Genomic DNA, 20,347 nt, shown 5'->3' on the forward strand with positions numbered 1-20,347 from the left:
TGTAGACATGCAAATGCCACAATGGAAATTTCTTGTCCAAGTGGCGATCATTTGATATGCATGAGTTTCATCTATCTCTAATCAACATTCTTTCTCTTAATATTTATTGCTATGTACCGAAGAGAGAGAGAGAGAGAGAGAGAGAGAGAGAGAGAGCATGGTAGTCAGTGTGAAGGATGGAGATGGCGGTTATATATATAGTCTTGTGGTTGACTACCATTCTCTCTCTCTCTCTCTCTCTCTCTCTCTCTCTCTCTCGCACTGAGCAAGTATGGCGCGTTGGCAAACAGGCTATCCTCAAAATTCAATTTTGTTTTTAAATCCTACATTAAAACCCAGCTGCGCCCTTGCTCTCCCTCCCCTTCTCCAATCCCGCTAGTATGATTGGCAATACTGTGTGATCTCTCTCTCTCTCTCTCCCCCTCTCCCCCCCATAGCAGCTAAGGTACAGAACGATACATATACTATAACACATATTACATTATTTTTGGAGGTCAAAAATAAAAAATGTGATTTTTTTAACATCCAATTTTGTATGACATTATAGATCCTAGGTACTGTCTCCAACCTCTCTCTCTCTCTCTCTCTCTCTCTCTCTCTCTCTCCCCCCCCCCCCCCAGCAGCTAAGGTAAACTAAACAAACATAAATTCAATGCTTAAGTAAACTAAACTTAAACTAACAAATGTAAATACAAATTTGAAAGTGACATTGCACTAAACTCTACGCGGAATGGATTATGTAGAGGAGGAAAGGAGCCTCTTTCAAAACTTGCAGCAGTTGCAGTAGCCCCAGCAACAAAAACTCTTCTTAACAGAACTCTTCTCGGTAGCTAACCTCAAACTCAAGCGGCAAGAACTCGGGAAGCAAGGCACTGTTCTCCCATCAGCAGAAGGGCAAGTATTCACAACAAGTGAAGGCGTGATTGGAGCAGAGCAAAAGTGGAGGCTCGATTGAACTTGACAAAACTCTTCTCGGTAGCTGATTTAAACTTGAGCAGCAAGAACTCGAGAAGCAAGGCACAATTCTCCTCTGAGCAGAAGGGCGAGCAGCCATAGTAAGTGAAGGCTTGATTTGAGCTTAGCAAAAGTGGAGGCTTGGCTGAACTTGAACAGGTGCTCAACCAGAAAAAGTGGAGGCTATTGGGAGAGGGATGCTTAACCAACAGGTCAAGGGGTGAACGACGGCAAGCAGGTAGCAAGGGGTGAAGAGGGGCGAGCAGGTGAAGGTGAAGTAGCAGAAGGATGCTACTTTCTCTCTATCTCTCTCTCTCTCTCTCCTATTGGCAACTTTTTTTTTTAATAATCTTATTTCCTGCATTAAAACCCAGTCTCCCCCCGCCCCCCCCCCCCCCAATCATTGTGTGATCTCTCTCTCTCTCTCTCTCTCTCTCTCTCTCCTTCCCACCCTCCCTTTCTCTCCCCTTTCTCTCCTCCATTCTTCTAAGGGGTGCCATGTTGGCACCCCCTTTCCCCCAATATTATAGATAAAATAGATTTTTCTCTCTTTTGGGCCTAACCACGACCATTCAAAATTAACTAGCATAAGGATAAATTGAGATGCATGTCTCTCAAACACTGATAGCAAGGGTGATAAGCAGACATACAAACTATGAGGCCTAGGGTAAAGGTACCAAATTAAGGACAAAGAAATCTCAAATGCTGAATCTCTGTGCATAATATGTTAAATTTGGCGCTGAATGGCTCCCGAGCTAGATGCAAGGATAAAGTCCTTTGGGGAAAGGCGGTTTTGCTTCCGCCATAGCACACAAGCTTTTTCAACACTTTTTTGCATCCCCGTTGAAGAAAATCGGCTATTGGAAGAGAGACACACCCTACCCCAAGGGTAGAAATTTGTTGGACAGCAAGGACAAACCCTAGTCTGCGTGAATGAGATGTACCTATGTCTGCTAGCCTAACCACATAACCTAGATCCCTATTCATGATTTTATTAAGACATCATTGATTTTGAAAGTGTTCTTCTTCTCGGCTCGTCCGCTTGGTGGGGCTTTTACCCGAGAGAGAGAGAGAGAGAGAGAGAGAGAGAGAGAGATGGGAAGTTATACTAGTCTGTCTAAAATTACGAGAAAATTTAAATATAGAGAAAAACTCACAAAATTTGAAAATTTATCTTGGGAGGAGGAGTAAAGGGGTTTGTGTCAGTTTAAGAGTGGTTAAATTGCCGGAACACTAATCGAACTCAGAAGGGCAAGAAAAATCTACCAAAAATCTATACTAAGAATAAAAGGGCTAAGGATTCCGTTAGGACATGTATCATGTCCGAATTGATCCGGCAAGAGAGGGGCCAAAATTTGGCAAGGGAGGGGTTGGGGTGTGTGTGTGTGTGTGTGTGTGAGAGAGAGAGAGAGAGAGAGAAGAGAAGAAGAAGAAGAGAGAGAAGAAGTAGAACGAGAGAGAGAGAGAGAGGGTACATGAAAATGTGTCGAGTATTGAATAGTAGGAAGTTCAAATTTGGTTGAAGACTCTTATGGCCTTCAAGTCGAACCTGGAGTATGTCTTCTACATTTTGGAAAGGGGCTCGTTAAGAGGAATCCAAGTTGGATGCTTCCTCGAAGTCGGAAGGAAAATGGAGAGAGGGGACATGCCATGTGGAGGCCTCCCCTCACCTCTCTCTCTCTCTCTCTCTCTCTCAGGCGGCACAAGATGTTTTCTCTTTCTGTCTCTCTGTTGCGCGTGGAAAGTTTCCAGCTATGGTTGCACCTTGAAGGCTTCTCTTTCTCTCTCCTTTTCGCACACACGGGCGCCTATACTTGCACCTCCAAGGCCAGGTTCATGAAGGATGCGAAGTGAGGGTGTCTTTGCAAATCCATTCACCTATGCTTGCACATTGAAGGCGTGTAATCAACACACTGCAGGAGACAGAGGACCAAATGCTCTCTGTCTCTTTGCATCGCTTCACTCCATTTCGATTAGTCATCGCCTTGGCGGAGTAGGGTAGCAAGTATAGCAGGAGGTATCACCTATGCTTGCACATGGGACAGTGTGGGCCGCCCATCTTGTGAGGGTAGTTGGCCGTCCTCATGAGCAAAAGAAGGACGAGTAGTGTGTGTGCTTTGCGCGGTGTGCAAAAGCCAGCGAAAGTAGGAGGAGCTATCAGCGAAGCCGATAGAAAGGGAGGGCGACGTAAGACTGATAGAGAGAAAAATAGAGAGATCTTATTAGATTCCCTCTATTGGCAGAGCGAATAATTATAATATACTTATAGATAGTGTAGGCTAGCCTTATTCATGAAAATGATGTGGTCTTGCTATGGAAAAGCCGACCAAATGAATAGCTGAAACTTGAAAGATCTTCTGAAGTACCCATTTACAAGGGTTGTACAAAAGAACTGCACAATATGCCCATTTTTAAAGGTCGTACAACCTTTCCAAATCTTTGTTGACGTGCAAGGGAAATGGTGAGCAAGTTACAAGAAGTATTGAAGTGTTGAGTTATGAAAGTGTCAGCCCAGGAGCTAGCTTAGTTGGAAGAGGGTTAGACTTGCATCACCAAAGTGGTGGGTTCAACCCCCACTGAGCGCCCTTGGTGGTATCTCAAGGCAAAGGATGGTCCCAGGTGTTTGGCTTGATGCACGGTGTTGGTGGAATAAAAAAGTTGACTTGTAAGCACTTAAAAAAAGAAGAAGTTATGAAAGTGTCACTCACATAAGAATTAAGATCTGTACACCCTGCACTTTAAGAATGAGGTACAAATAATAGATGCCAGATATGGTTATCTAATATAGCATCGGTGTGACCGATTCACAACATGTACTTCTATATTTGTATGAGGTTGGAATCTAGATATACACACATGCTTTCCGCAACAATCAAACTATCTTGACAAGTTAGGGTTTTGGACCTTGGTGCCATGTGTCAAAACATGTTCTCTTCGATGGTTCGTGGTGTCCTAAGACACCAACCCTAGCTCACTCTTCATGGGCTTCTACTTAATTGAGGGATTATTGATCACATTTGCATACCAGATTGGCCTAACGGTCGGTCTATCCTGCCCTTTTTTGCTGCTTCGAGGCGTCAAATAGTATTCCTCTCTCTTCCCTTTACATTCTCTTTCTCTCTCTCTCTCTCTCTCCCCTCTCCCTCTCTCTAATTCTCCTCTCCGACCCCCCTCCCACCCCTTTACATTCTCTCTCTTCTCCTTCTTTCTCTCTCTCTCTTTACACACACTCTCCCTCTCCCTCTCTCGTTGAATCCCATGGATCCTCTCTCTCTCTCTCATTCTTTTCTCTTTCTCTCTCCCTTTACACAGACTCTCTCTCTCCCCCCCTCCCCCTCTCTCTTTCTCTCTCCTTTACATACACACTCTCTCTCTAACTCTGTCTCTATTCTCTCTCTCTCTCTCTCTCTCTCTCTCTCTCTCTCTCTCTCTATTTTGTCTCTCTAACTCTCTCTCTCTCTCATCTAGATGACACCTAATTCAGAAGCATCCCCATACCACCTTCCGTTCCTCCGAGGTTGTCGTGCAGTCTTGTTGTAGCTACAATCTGCCCTGCGACCTCCTTCTATAGAGACGCTCCAATATCGCCTCTCCATCAAGCATGATAAGCGTACACGCCCAATCTGCTCAAGGCGAGAGAGAGAGAGAGAGAGAGAGAGAGAGAGAGAGCCCAAAAGGACATGGGCTCCACAAGTCCCTCAGGGGAAGGCCTCCATGTCTTTTATTGATGTAAATTTAAAAAAAGATTTAAAAATGCTTGTACGACTACTAGACCACCTCCCTCCCGCCCCCGTCTCTCTCTCTCTCTCTCTCTCTCCTCCTCCATGTCCGCCTCCTGCAGGTACTCAGAGAACGTCGTCGCCGCTGCTGCTGCAGCCGACCTGCAATTCACCTGCCGACAGAGCTGACAACGGGCCTGCAACCTGGTCCGCTGGGGACAACGATGATGATCGGCCTCCTACTCTCGATTATTTCGAACCGGAGGCAGCACGCAACAAGCGTGAGTCTCCCTCCCCTCTCTCTCTCTCACACACTTTTTTTTGTAAATCGATTTGATTAATTTACCAGTGGGAAACCTCAACGCTAGGAAAACCCACTGAAAAAGTCATATACAAGGGAAAAAACACCTAACTACTCAGGTATATGGAGTAGCTAAAAACATTCATAGGAAAGCTGAGGTGATATCACCAACTTCCAAAGCAAATCGTAACGATTGCCTAAGAGAAAGCTTGAAGAGAGGGAATGGGTCTGCATGAGTACGATGGAACATGTAAGCATTACGCTGACTCCACAAAGTCCAGTAAGCCCAGTATCTGACCCAGATAAAGAAGACCGCAAAACGCTGCAGTGACTGTGAAAAAATGCCAAATGCCCAAAACCTTTTGTGGAAGACAACCCGAGGAAAACAGAGCTGCATACCGGCTGACACACGACGAAGGAATTCTCTAGTAACGCCGCAATCCCACAGCAAGTGACAAATGTCCTCTTCTGCTGTCGAGCAACGAACGCAAGAAGAAGGACAAATATGACGCGCCTGAAGGAAAGTACCGACCGGAAGCACTCCAAGCAAACAGCGCCAAAGGAACAGGCGTTCTTTCAAAGGCAAATGGCTTTTCCACAAGGCAGATAGGCGCTGCCTCCACCAGAGATCAGATTTGTGCATGCGCCAAAGGGCATTACAATGTCCATGAAGCCATGGTCGAGGTAGAAGAAGGGCATAAATTCGACCTGCAGAAATGTTTCGAAAAGGCGTTTCCCGAAGGGCCCAATCAAATATGCGGTCACCATCAGGCAAAGACGAAACAGACAAAAAGTCGAGCAGCATACTCTGAAGCTCTCTCCAAAAGTGACGGTAATGCATGCCCAATCCAAAATGGCGAGCAGCTAAGGGAAACTCAAAAGTGTATCCAGCCTCATCTACCACATCCTCAACCACACGAATGCCACGGCCAGAGAGGAAGTAAGCCTTATGAGGGGAGCGGTCGACCAAAGTAAGAGAGAATGCCCGGCTCCAGTGGAGACTTTCCAAACGAATCGAATCACCTCCCTGCCGAGGATTCCATGATAAATGCATCGTAACCTCTTTCCAGGCAGATACTAGAGTGGAAGCAAGAGGACATCTAGGAATGTGCCCTTCCATCTTGCCAAAAACCACCTCCCATATAGAGGGTTGCCAATGGCCAAAAGCAGAAGTAACAACATGCTGAGCGAGGAATGCAAACATCAGAGTCCAAGGCTGAATTTGTTGCACAAGAGTAGGCAACAATATAGCTTTTCTCGCAAGAACGTGCCGACGCAAATCCAAGATATTAAGTCCACCAAGACGTTTCGGAGTGCAAAGCTTCTCCATCGACATCAAGCGTAAACCTTTTTTCAGAGCATGAGTCTGCCACAAATGAGACATAATGTCCGACATAAGAGAATCAAGACAACGACGAGGCCAATGCATCAGTGGCAAAAAGAATTGAGCATATGCTAACAAAATACTGTGGACAATTCGCAGACGAACATGCAAGGGCCAAGTAGACAACTTCCAGTAATGCAATTTGACATTCAAACGTTGCATGACCCAATTGATTTTCTGAGAATGAGAAACATTCCATCCAATAGGATAACCCAAATGCCTAGTGATCACATTTGACGACACAATCTCCCCTGGCCATAACAAAGCATACCAATCACACGAATAGAGAGGCAAAAGCTTTGATTTACAAAAGTTGACTCTAAGACCAGCTGCACCGCCAAAAAGTTCCATGGCTTCCATAATCACTTTGACATCTGCCTGCTGATTACGGGGCATAAACAATGAATCATCAGCGTAAGCCTGGCCAACGAATGTACGGCCGGAAGGTAACCGCAGACCATGAAGACGCTCAGTAGAGGTCAAGTGATCAAGATAAGTCAACAGCGGGTGAGTAGCAATAGCATACAATAGAGCACTAAGGGGGCAACCCTGCCTAACCGAACAACCAAGAGGCCAAGATTCAGTTAATTCACCTTCCAAGATCCTCGAAGATGTGATACATGCATACAAAAAATAAACCACATTGGCAAATTTAGGACCAAACCCTAGGCATCTCATCGTGGCAGCAATGAAATCCCACTGCACAGTGTCAAATGCCTTTTCAATGTCAACTTGCATAACTAACACATCTTGTTGAGTGTACTTAGCATACTCCATGCCAATCATAACATTAGCCAGATTATCCATAATTTGGCGACGCGGAATGAAACCATATTGAGCCAGATGGAGTCCTGCAAAAAGATGGTCCTTAATGCGGTGCACCAGCATTGTAGCCAGTATCTTATAAACCACCGGCATCAAGGTAATCGGGCGCCAATGAGAAAATCGCTCACATAGCGCTTGCTTAGGCAGCAGTTTAAGCAAACCTTCTTTCCAAGATAGAGGCAATTCCTGTTTCTCCCACGCCGCATTTATCATGAAAAGCAGTGGATGCTCAAGAGCCTCCCAGAAGGAGAGGAAAAATTCCACAGTAAGCCCATCCCAACCAGGAGAGCGCCAACGGCCCAAAGCAAGCAACACACTATGCAATTCTGAAGCAGTGAAGGGGTCCTCAAGGCCACATGCATCTTGCGGAGATATGATCGGGGCAACAAAGGAAAGCAACAATTGACGTGTATGGCAAGTAGCCAAAGATGCCTGAGAGGGAGCAGCAAACACCTGTCGATAATGCAAAACCATGGCATCTGCAAGTTCTTGCTTTGAAGAAGTCCAAACACTTGAAGAAAGCATAACCCGCTTGATGGCCTGTGAGAGTCTCGAATGATGCAAACGCTTAAAGAATTGCTTCGAAGCACAACCTTTATCCATGAAAGCTTGTTGACGGGCATGCGTCTGCCATTTTGCAAGCTTTCGCTTGTCATTACGCTGAATACACACAGAAGCTTCACATAACTCTGACATCTCAGAATTAGATAGAGACCGCAAATCAGCCAACATTTGCAAACGTTGACAAGTATGCTTCGCATCTTTGACATCCCCTCGAGTACATTGCATGAAGTGCCTGCCATAGTCACCGATAACACTTTGCACCCTCATGAAAAAACGACACCAAGCAGCATCAAGATCAAGATGCATATGAGCAAGTAGAGGGGGAATAACCTCCGAAATCATGTCACGAAAAACCTCATGTGTGAGATAAGCATTATTAACCATAAGCAGGCGTTTCCTAGGAAGAGTACGATCACAACGAGTGTGCCCAAAACTCACATCCAACAAAACAGGGTAATGATCCGATAGTTGCAAGGTGTAATCGATATTGACCTCACACACAAATTCCTCATATTGTTGCAAATTAAGCAAATACCATCTATCCAACCGAGCTTGATAAGAAGAGCAGGCAACATGCTGAAAAGTAAAACCAGAGGCATTTGGATGCAAATGCCGCCATAATTCAATCATCTGAGTAGAAGCAAAAAGATTATCCCATTCTTGCTTTTCCGCAGATAACATATGCGAATTGCCAGTAGTACTATTAGCCAACTCAGGCGTATTATTAAAATCCCCGCAAAGGAATGCACTCGAGGTCCATGGGAGAGAAGAGATTTCTCGCCATAAAGGAGCCCTTTGTCCAGACGATGTATATCCATAAATGCCTCCAAATTCATACACCTGACCGTTTAACAAGCATTGAATCACCATCCAACGGCCATGCGGATCATTAAACAAGAGAATTGGCTGGAGCTCATGCCGAACCAACATCAATAAACCTGAGTAATCTTGCACACCAGCATATGCAATCCAATATCCAACGAAATAAGAGCACTGACCAACAAAGTCATGCTGGTTGTGTTCTTGCAAAACCACGATATCTGCCTTACATGTATGTACATAGTGCCAGGTCAATCGCCATTTATCATGGTTACATAACCCACGCACATTATATGAAATGCATTTAATGCGACTATGCGTTGAAAACCATATGTACAACGGCAAGAAAGACAGGGATTAAGTTGAGATGCCTATAGGGACATCTCCATCCGCCACATCCATACCAGAACCCGTCCGTTGAGTCAAAGCAGGAAATTTATCCATAGAAACCGCTTGAGAAGTGGAAGCCTTACCCAAAAGTACATCCTTGTAAGAGTGCATCGCTTTTTCCCAAGCGTCAATCAACGTGCGATTGTCATTGCAAGGAAGCTGCTTAAATGATACATTCTTGTTGGCGTTAACCAAAGGAATATAATTACGAGAGGAAGGTGGAGTACGAACTTTCATTGTCTTTTTAGGTACCACCCAGGAACCAACATCACTTGATGCAACAGTTTTGCCTTTCCCTGCATTTACATTCCCAACCTCCGTAGACGGCGGATTTTTGTTCTTCCCTTTATCTGCAGTAGAAGTCACCTTGATAGGAGGGACTCCATTCGATTTAGCTTCTCCAACAGATTTGCCTACAGGGGTACGGGAAGAGGAAGGCATAGCCGAAAGAGGGGGCTGTAAAACAGGTTTAGGACATTCCGATTGCATGTGACCAAATTTACAGCATCTAAAACAAGAGTTAGCAAATTTTCCCCATTTGAGTTTAAAAGGGCGCTTGCCCACCCAAGGATCCCCTGAATCCACCATAATTCCATTCGGGGTCTGCTTATCCGTATCCCACGGAATGCAATAGCCAAGAAATATGCATTTCTTTGACTTTTAGGCCAACTTTTCCCGAAACTGCTTGGAAATATGGCAATATTCTTTGCAATTCTTTTAGACGTTTGTATGAAGGTTGCTTTCCTAACCACATCATTTTAAGCACCTTGTCATCGATTGCCTTATTTGGAGATCCATTCATTAGATGGATAGTTGTAGCCATTGCTTCTTTCCAAAATCCATTTGGCAAGTTAGCATTAGACATCATGCTTCGTACTCTCTCCTAAATAGTATGGTTCATCCTCTTAGTAATTCCATTTTGTAGAGGGTTGTATGGAGCAATCAATCCTCATTTTATGCCTTTAGAATCACAAAACTCTTGGAAGGTCCTAGAGATATACTCTCCACCATTGTTTGAATGCAAGCACTTGACCTGCTTGCCAAACTAGTTCTCCACTAGTGTTACAAACTTTTAAAACACAAAAGGACATCATCCTTTCTCCTAAGAGGATATACCCACACCTTTTGTTGTTCGCATCCAATTTCGGAGGGCAAATCACTTTGCCAAGTTGAGCAGCCAACAAAGGAAGGAAATGCCTCCACGTGCGAGGAAAATCAACATTTTCCACCCACACAGGACATTTATGATGAATAAGACTTTGATAGTCCTTCCTCAGTGCCCAAGGCAGAACATGAGTCATCTGCGTGCCAAAAAAGAGGGGAGACATCTCCAGCAGAAGGTTTCTAGCCTCCATGTCTGCCAGTAGTACCTCATAGAAACCCCGAGCACCAAAATAAACACCTCGGACAGCCTGGCGTTTGAGAAGGAAATCAACCCACTGTCCGACATCCTGCGCAACATGCATTTTGCTAGGGAAAAACAAAATGACTGCATTCATGGCATATTGCGCTACTAGATCCATAAGATCTTGTACGGGAATTCGCACCTCAAGGACCGGTGTCTGACCATTCCAGGCTTTACGGGCCTCTTCGAAGTCTTCATATAGACAACTTTTGATTTTTGAAACACTTTTTGAAACACTGTCCATGGCTTTACGACGCTTGAAGACACACGGGAACTCTGACATGCATCAACCAGAGCACAACCAAAAATTAAAGCAAAAGACTTTTTTTGTATTTTGTAAATTAGCTATGTACAAAATCCTCAGAGTTATGTACATCTTCCACAATACGCATACATCTGCAAAATAAATATGCCAGAAAAACTGTACTCCGTAAGCAGCTGTAGGATGCCTAATTATGCTACTGCAGCCAGTCGTACCACTATAGGGAAGCACACCAAATAACTGCACGCAGGCTATTCTTTGTACAAACTGTCTTCGCAAAAAACTGTTGACTGCAGGTTGTCAACGTACAGATGTGCAGAGTCGCACAGAGAGCCAGGGCAACACGCACACACCCACACGCATACACTGTCAGGGCCACACGCACGCTCTGAATCAAAGCAGTAGCAGCAGCAGACTGAACGCGACAGGCCGGTGCTGTTTGTTGCGCAGAGGGGAACTGCTGTGGAAAGGAGCGCAAGACGCAACTGCAGACTCACGCGTAGGAGCAGAAACACTCACCCCAGCACGGACGTGCGCAGGGTAGTCCTGCCACAGTGCTGGAGAATCACGTGCAGAAGCAGATTCGCTCTCTCTCTCTCTCTCTCTCTCTCTCACACACACACACACACACACACACACGTGACAGCGAGGGTACACACGCACACACACTCACACACCCCCACTGGTGCAGGCACAACAAGTGCCGCAGCGCACAGGAGCAGGTCGCGACAGAGCAGCAATTTCACGCTCACACCACACTCTCACACACACACACACGCGCACGCTCACGTAGCCAATCGGTATAGTTGGCTGATCTACGGGTTTGTGCGTGCTTGTTTATGTACAAGCGAGTGTCCCGAATGGCTGATTTACGTGTTTGTGTGGGCTTATGTATGTACAAGCGAGTGTTTGTTGTGAGAGAGAGAGAGAGAGAGAGAGAGAGAGAGAATTTTTAAATTAACGTTTGTAAATAGACTCAAAATGACCTATGAGACCAAAAGTTACAACCATAACAGGTGTGATACATCATACAATCATCTGGAATTTTAACATAACCAGGAAAAACTCAAAAGTCCTAGATCCTAATGAAAACTACTCATCAGAGAGGGTATTGAAGGCTGATGGGTAACGAGGATGCAACCTTAGTGATGGTAATTAATAGTAATAGAAATAGGGAATATGAGGAGTACAAAATGGGGAGGATACAAAAAATGAATTTTCATGAACTCCTGCATAGGTCGTTGTAGCATAGCATCAATCTCTTCCATAGTGAAGTGTCTAGGAGGTCTCGCTTGATCTTGAGCAATGATATCATGCATCCTCCTCTGCATGTGTTGCTTCCTATGCACATATCTACGAGGCCTTGGGCGTCGCACATGACAAAGTTGAGCTACTCAGTTATCAAGTAGTACACCATGCCAAAGAGATTTATCACGCTGACGCTTAGAAGCCTCTTGTGCGGTGTTGGTGAAGAAATCCATGAGGTTCTTTGGATTGGCCCTCTACATATCGATTTTGCCTGCTCCTCAAGAGTGTCTCTTTAAGCAAGCGCATATCTAGTAAAAAGAGCCCCAAACATATCTGGTCACCATAGTGGCCCAAACCCCTCTCTAAAGAGAGATTGAAATCGGCTTCAAATTTCATAGTAAGCTAGGCAGCCGCATATGTAATACTCCTTCGTCTCAGGCTCTTGCTCACAAATATCACATATCCGCTCCTCTAGGGGTATACCTCTATACCTACCAACGTCTATCTCTAGCTGGTGTGATTGAGGTGTGCATTTGGCCAGCGATACTTCTCAATCTATGTGAAAGGTTGGTATCCATATACCTTGGTCGTATGATGAAGCCATCTTCTAGAATGTGATGAAAGTGCTTTCGACAGAATGTAATCTTCGTTCCCAACTGTTGCAAAGGTGTAATGCATGTCATTCTAATATCCGCTGAGTGAGATCGCCACTACAAGGAAGCCAAGCAGCTCGGTATTAGCACCTCACCTTTATAATGAGGGGATGTCACATGCACATCTAGCTCTTTGTGCATGTGGACAAGCTACACCTTCATCTTGGGCTTAGGATATCTTAGGTGATTGTTTTGACACCCTTGTGAGGCTGTACGAGGACGTGCATGTCCAAACAGTCTGGTTAGGATGTATACCCTTTGATTGAACAAGGTAGAATCATGGATTATTACATGGTCGTGGGCATATGAGACGGTTAGGATTTTAGAGCATTTTTAGCGTATCTTGTAGAGCCTTTTTAGGGCATTCTTAGAGCATTTCTAAGTCACTTATTTATTATCTTGGATGATAATTTAATTTTAAGTTACTTATTGTTATTTATACTTCTAAAATCTAGTAGTCCAAACAGAATGATATTATGCGTGTTTACAGATGATGTTTGCACGAGTTCGCGGTCGCAGTCGTACGTAGTAATTAGACAGTTCCGGAGACACCGAACACAATACCATAGCACCTTCTTATGAAGAACAAATACTTAAAGTTGAATAGACAACAAGTTGGAGTAAAATGTCAAAAGGACTAATAACTATGCATCAAGTTTGGTTGAGATAGTAACAAGGCCAACCAAAGCGCTACAAAAAGATGGCAAAATGATAAGAGGACAAAATGAAAATGGAAACTAAAGGAGAGCATATCAAAAACCAATGAGCCACTAGTGGCTAGCCTCCCAATATGTAGTGGTACCTTGGATGTCATGAATAGCATCCCAATCTGCATCCTCATCCCCATCTTCACCCTCGAGCTCAAGCTCCTCCAAAGCTAATGTAAATCCTCCTGCCTCCGCATGTATCTCTGCTTCTGCCTCCATCTCCCACTGCGTAAAAGGATCTGTCACTTTGGCCGCATTCTTGTTGAGCATGCGCAAATTTGTGCTAACAAAGACAAGATCATTAGCTCTTTCCACTTCAAGTCGGTTTCTCCTCTTGGATGCAATGTGGCTGTAAACACTCCACAATTGCTCCAAGCAAGAGAAGCTAACCAATTGACTAAGAATGTGCATAGCCGGTTGCTGAAGTTCGGGACCATCTGAACCGTAGTTAGACCATCATAAGACTGAAGTCATCTACTTGCGATCAACTTGGGCATCAGCAAGCCCAAATGACCCTCGCATGTCTCTGTAAGCATCTAGCTGATTTTTCATGGTGCGCCGTAAATTAGCATCTGGAACCAATTTGTTCAACATTTTGTTCCACTGACTGCTCACCTCCGTGTCTGACTCCTGTCCATAATCCTGAAACTCTGGATCCAACATGAAGGCCGCTCCATGTAGATCTGAACTATATTGGTTCCACCTTGTCTCGCAAAGGGCACGGGGCTGGCCTGCCTTATCTTCATCCTTCTCAAGCATGTTGAGCGCCTTCAGTGTGTGATCCATGACCTCATAAACCTTGCCAATGCAAGGTTGCATACCGTCCACCACTCTCAGCAATTGAACCACTGGTTTCACTATAGCGTCAAGCTTCTTGAGCTCGGCCCAAAACTCAAGATTCTCTGACTTCTCTGCACATATGATCCTTGAGGCAGTTCCTGCATAGGATGAGGATGTATACTCCTCACTGATAAGGAGTTGCCGCACTGCACTTTGACATTTGCACAAGCAACGAATCATGAGGAAGTTGAAGGTCTGACAATATTTCAAGAGCACTTTGAGCCCCCGATTGCTTGAGGAACTCGGCGCGAAGGAGGTTATGCTCGTCGATAAAATCGACAATTTTGGTTGCACTTGCAATGAATGGCTCTATCCAAGGCAAACGCCCAATATCCTTCAAGAGGTTATTGAGGCAACGGGCAAAACAAAAAGACACTGTGATGTGAGGATAGAGACCCTGCAAAATAGCTCCGGCTGCCTTGCTTGATGCCTCTCCATCAGTGACTAGGTTCACTATAAGCTCGGGGCCGATGGTCTCGATGGCGGAGGCTCACTCCCCCACTAGGACATCGGCTGATTTTCTGGTCTCTGTAGCATCATGTGAGTGAGAAAAATACATTTGCCGCTTGCAATATGCCACCTTCCCATGAATGGATCTCCTCCTAGTGCCACTCCATCCATCTGCAATGAGGGACACTCCGTACTTGGCCCATTGTCTCCTCATGGTAAAGGGTTGCCATCTCCACAACGGCCTTCTCTCTGTCGAGTAGAGTAGTGCGGATGGCTTCTGAAGAGGGTGGCATGTAGTTTGGCCCATACTCCCCAATCCTCTTGCACATGAGCTTGAAGTACTCCGACCTAGCCGTAGGACATAACACATACGCAATGATCGATATAATACTTGAGCCTTGGCCCTTGAAGTACTCGAAGGCGTTAGAATTGAGAGAATGAATTGAAGACTTACCGAGCCTTATTAAAGGCGATGTGATCATGATAGAAGAACCGGGCAACAACGGAATCCACATCCTCCTTCTTTGGATCCCAAGCTGCATCTAGAGTGCATTGACGGTGTGTTGAAAGAGGGGGTGAAGTGGTGGGCGTAGAAAATGCCGGCCAAAACGGTACTTGCACCACCGTACCACTACCTCCACCACCGGTTGAAGGTGAAGGTGTAGGAGTAGAAAGACAAAAGCAAAATCATTCGGGTCAATTGCTTTGTGCTTTGGTTTGGCCTGTCTTTTCATTTTGGCTTGACGTATTGCATCAAGGGCTTTTAACTCCTTGATCTTCTCTTTGGTCACTTTCTTGCACACTCTCACTTCTTGTTTCTCAATTTTGAGAAGGTGAGCCATGTGTAGGAGTAAGAGCAGAAGCCGCCAATGTACAAGAGAAATTGTCAGGTCTAAGGTAGGATGATGGAACTCCGGAAGTGGTAGTAAACGACGATAGAGCAGTGGGGTAAATGGCAAGCCGCAAGTCTGAAAGCCACGTCCACAAGTCGTGCGTCCGAGTCGACACCACATGCGTCCAGACGGTGAATGGAGAACCGCGATGCTTCACGGGGGAAGGGAAGGGAGGATGTCCGGAACCAAGATCCGCCAAGGCTGTAAAACACAGGATTGGTACATGATCCATTATAAATCTGCGTAGAGGAAGGTAAAGCTGAATGTGAAGACCGCTCCAGAAGCAACCGGATCGATGCCAAACGGAAAAAAAACACCTCAAGAGAATGTGTGACCACCAAGGATGCAAGAAACGGCAAAGATCCACTGCTGTCTACACCGGAAGAGACCAAAGAAGGCTGAAAACACTCTGTTTTGGGGAAAAAAACAGCAAGGGTTCTGTTTCCAAGGAAAGGTCGCAGAGGATGTAGAGAGGAGCAAGGGAAGAGGGCTGTTTTGGCCCTCTGCTGCAGAAAAAAAGCAACCAAAAAGTGGGGAAAAACACCAGGATAGAGGTATCTGAAGGGAAAAACCGGGGCCGATCAAGAGGGGGAAAGACCGCCGACTACTGAGGAAGCCTTGCTGAAAACGCAGGTTGTGCACCCAAAAACACAGGTATAGAGGCAGAAAACGCAGGTACAGCAAGAGGCCAGAAAAGGGGGTGATCCTGCAAGGGGAAGGCCTTTGTTTGGGGGGGGGGTTGATCTAGGAGGGGAAGAGGAGAGAGCAGGTGCAGGAAACGCCAAGGGCAGCAGTAAAAAAACGCTGGAACAGGGATGTGTTTTTGCGATGAAAGTGCTTCAAAGGCCCTCCAAAAGCTAGGCGATCATCAGGAGAAGAGCAAGGGGAAGATGCGCCTGAAGCTTGGTGAGGGAGGGAGGGAGGGAGGGAGGGAGGGCATTGGTACAATCGGCAGAAAACGCTGGACAGCAGCAAAAAAAACGCTAGAGCAGAAGAGGGTTTTCGCGACAGAAAGCTCCCAAAAGGCAAGGCAATCAAGGGGATATGCTCTGATATCATGTCGGAATGCACAAGGGAAGCAGAGAGGGAAGAGACAAACCAGGTGAGAAACACAAGAGAGATAGAGAAGAAGATGAGAGAAATGGGGAAAGCTGGCAAGCTCAATAACTCCAGATGGCAAGAATCTACAAAGGAATGAATGAACAGTGAGTATAGGAATGAGGCCGGGTCAGTGAACGTCGACATGAACCTCAAAATCCACGCTGGCCCTAAAAACCCACGCCGGTGAATGGGGAATCGACGTGCATATGAGCGTGAAGTCGACGTGGACGTGCAGTGGTAGAAAGCCCAGTGGCAGTGCCTAAAGTGCAACAGAATCCCATATTGGGAGGTGCAATTGGCGGCCAACCCACAACCAAGGGCCTGTGCAAATGTGGTGATACCCGGGAATCCGGAGAGAAGCATCTGGAGGTGATACAGAACCTCTAATAGGTAGGGCCAGACTTGGGACACGTGCCTCACAAATTTTTATTTTTGATGCTTTTTCCACTTGATCTTGTTATCACATAATCCAAGCAACAAACATGATGCAAATCTACAGAGGGAGAGGTGTAAGAGCTTGCATGAGTCTATGAGGAGTTTGGTCCCTTTGGATCGCCATTCTTTCTTGCGATTCTTGGGAATGGCTTTAAGCATGGCACCTCACTACATACCTAGTTAGCAACACTATTGGAAGGATGACGTGAAACACTCATTACACTTTCCAAACTTTGGTGATGAGTCATACCTCGTTCCGGAAGAAAAAGAGACTTTTACATCTTAGAGACAATGCAAGAAGGCTGCCTAGGGGATGTAGAGAGCATAAGTTATGCCAAAGAGATTTATCACGCTGACGCTTAGAAGCCTCTTGTGCGGTGTTGGTGAAGAAATCCATGAGTTCTTTGGACTGGCCCTCTACATATCGATTTTTGCTGCTCCTCAAGAGTGTCTCTTTAAGCAAGCGCATATCTAGTAAAAAGAGCCCCAAACATATCTGGTCACCATAGTGGCCCAAACCCCTCTCTAAAGAGAGACTGAAATCGGCTTCAAATTTCATAGTAAGCTAGGCAGCCGCATATGTAATACTCCTTTGTCTCAGGCTCTTGCATATGTAAGCTAGGCAGCCGCATAGTAATACTCCTTTGTCTCATATATCACATATCCGCTCCTCTAGGGGTATACCTCTATACCTACCAACGTCTATCTCTAGCTGGTGTGATTGAGGTGTGCATTTGGCCAGCGATACTTCTCAATCTATGTGAAAGGTTGGTATCCATATACCTTGGTCGTATGATGAAGCCATCTTCTAGAATGTGATGAAAGTGCTTTCGACAGAATGTAATCTTCGTTCCCAACTGTTGCAAAGGTGTAATGCATGTCATTCTAATATCCGCTGAGTGAGATCGCCACTACAAGGAAGCCAAGCAGCTCGGTATTAGCACCTCACCTTTATAATGAGGGGATGTCACATGCACATCTAGCTCTTTGTGCATGTGGACAAGCTACACCTTCATCTTGGGCTTAGGATATCTTAGGTGATTGTTTTGACACCCTTGTGAGGCTGTACGAGGACGTGCATGTCCAAACAGTCTGGTTAGGATGTATACCCTTTGATTGAACAAGGTAGAATCATGGATTATTACATGGTCGTGGGCATCTGAGACGGTTAGGATTTTAGAGCATTTTTAGCGTATCTTGTAGAGCCTTTTTAGGGCATTCTTAGAGCATTTCTAAGTCACTTTTTATTATCTTGGATGATAATTTAATTTTAAGTTACTTATTGTTATTTATACTTCTAAACTCTAGTAGTCCAAACAGAATGATATTATGCGTGTTTACAGATGATGTTTGCACGAGTTCGCGGTCGCAGTCGTACGTAGTAATTAGACAGTTCCGGAGACACCGAACACAATACCATAGCACCTTCTTATGAAGAACAAATACTTAAAGTTGAATAGACAACAAGTTGGAGTAAAATGTCAAAAGGCCTAATAACTATGCATCAAGTTTGGTTGAGATAGTAACAAGGCCAACCAAAGCGCTACAAAAAGATGGCAAAATGATAAGAGGACAAAATGAAAATGGAAACTAAAGGAGAGCATATCAAAAACCAATGAGTTATGAGTCTATGACTCATGAGCTAGGAGCTCAAGCCTCAAGCTGCAAGAGCCACTAGTGGCTAGCCTCCCAATATGTAGTGGTACCTTGGATGTCATGAATAGCATCCCAATCTGCATCCTCATCCCCATCTTCACCCTCGAGCTCAAGCTCCTCCAAAGCTAATGTAAATCCTCCTGCCTCCGCACAGAGGAACAACAAGTAGAAAAAAAGAAGCTTACAACAGAGACAGTCTTGAAAAACACTTTCCAACAAGTGTCCCTCTATGACATGCTGCAACTAGATGCAAAGTTTAGAAGTGACACCCTTGCAGTTATTCAGTCACTTTACCCTGGAGCCGGTCCTAGTGGCGGGCACGTCCTTGTGCGACCATCAGAGTCCTATATGATATCCAACCCCGCTGCTCCACTCACTGATTTATAAAAGCCCTCGCCTCACAGTGTCCGTTTTGGGTCGGCAATTCTCAGGAGTGATAGTGGATGGTGGATCTGGCATCAACCTGATGCCCGAGTTCACTATGTTAGCTCTAGGTCTACAGCCTACTCGCCCTGCTCCCTTCACAGTTACATTGGCCGATCAACGAACAGTCTACCCAGTGGGCATAGTGGACAATGTGCCTCTGCAGGTACAAGACTTTACTTTTAACTTGGATTTTGTTGTGGTTCGTCTTCCCCAGGTTGAGGGCGGATTTCCTTTGCTCATTGGAAGACCATGGCTGCGACACACTAAAGCACTTTATGATTGGGGAAATGACGCAATGTGGATACATGATTCTGGATCCTCGATGCAACCCATTCTCTTAGAAGGTGGTATGGATCCTGTGGTGCAACAAGTTTCTTTGTCAATGGAAACCAACCCTGCACAGGAACAGCCTACTACACCTGAAGGGGCAGACGAAGATCTACTGGAGTGGTTGGAGGCTACCAAATCTATGCCTTGTTATGGAGTCTCTATTCACTCTTTGCCTGAAAAAACACCCTCTTCAAATGATTCCACAGTAGCTAAATCTAATGTGCCACCTGAGCCTATGAAGCAGCATAGAAGCAGTAAGAAATCTCCTCTACAGGAGTTCACCCCCCCTCAAACATCAATCCCTTTGGTGTCTGCTTCTCCGACCAGAACAAAGCTCTTCTCTGTGTCTAGCAACAACCCTTTACAGAGCCAGTCCTGCAAGATGAATTCCAAGATCATGATGGCTGTCTCGCTCATGATAGCTGTGTGCTCTTTATTTGCACCTATCTACCCCTATCCCCTCAATCCTATAAACAATCAGAATGCCCACATCCCCTACCCACCCCCTCATCCCCTCTCGCCCCTACCTACTCTCTCCCACTCACCCCTACCCTCCCCCTCTCGCCCCTACCTACCCTCTCCCACTCGCCCCTACCCACCCTCTCCCTCCCCCTCTCGCCCCTACCCTCCCCCTCTCGCCCCTACCTACTCTCTCCCACTCGCCCCTACCCTCCCTCTCTCGCCCCTACCCACCCCCTCTCGCCCCTACCTACCCTCTCCCACTCGCCCCTACCCACCCTCTCCCTCCCCCTCTCTACCTCTCGCCCTACTCTCTCCCACTCGCCCCTACCCTCCCCCTCTCGCCCCTACCCTCCCTCTCCCTTCCCCTCTCGCCCCTACCCTCCCCCTCTCGCCCCTACCTACCCTCTCCCACTCGCCCCTACCCACCCTCTCCCTCCCCCTCTCGCCCCTACCCTCCCCCTCTCTACCTCTCGCCCATACCCTCTTCCACTCGCCCCTACCCTCCCCCTCTCTCCCCCTCACC

General features: G+C 45.9%; 1 protein-coding gene and 1 long non-coding RNA gene across 5 annotated transcripts in view; one reads left to right on the forward strand and one right to left on the reverse strand.

Moving 5' to 3' along the window:
- The first annotated feature begins 4,816 nt into the window (after positions 1-4,816).
- Positions 4,817-20,347, forward strand: part of LOC147420901 (uncharacterized) — a 40,243-nt gene continuing 24,712 nt past the window's right edge. For all 4 annotated transcript variants that reach the window (XR_015187022.1, XR_015187023.1, XR_015187021.1 and 1 more), the window contains exon 1: positions 4,817-4,954. This is a non-coding gene — a long non-coding RNA (uncharacterized LOC147420901). The remainder of the gene's footprint in view (positions 4,955-20,347) is intronic.
- Positions 13,111-17,481, reverse strand: LOC147420902 (uncharacterized). Its single transcript, XM_086504337.1, has 2 exons — positions 14,976-17,481; positions 13,111-14,869 (listed from the first exon to the last, which is right to left on the reverse strand). Exon 2 carries the CDS (start codon positions 14,249-14,251, stop codon positions 13,706-13,708), a length of 546 nt encoding a protein of 181 aa, XP_086360463.1. The 5' UTR covers positions 14,252-14,869; positions 14,976-17,481; the 3' UTR covers positions 13,111-13,705.

Source organism: Adiantum capillus-veneris, chromosome 28, assembly GCF_014529385.1.
Source record: "Adiantum capillus-veneris isolate H3 chromosome 28, ASM1452938v2, whole genome shotgun sequence".
NCBI lineage: Eukaryota > Viridiplantae > Streptophyta > Polypodiopsida > Polypodiales > Pteridaceae > Adiantum > Adiantum capillus-veneris.

Excerpts from the sequence above, each read along its gene's own strand:
- LOC147420902 (XM_086504337.1), bottom strand. The coding sequence starts at position 14,251 with ATGATTCGTTGCTTGTGCAAATGTCAAAGTGCAGTGCGGCAACTCCTT.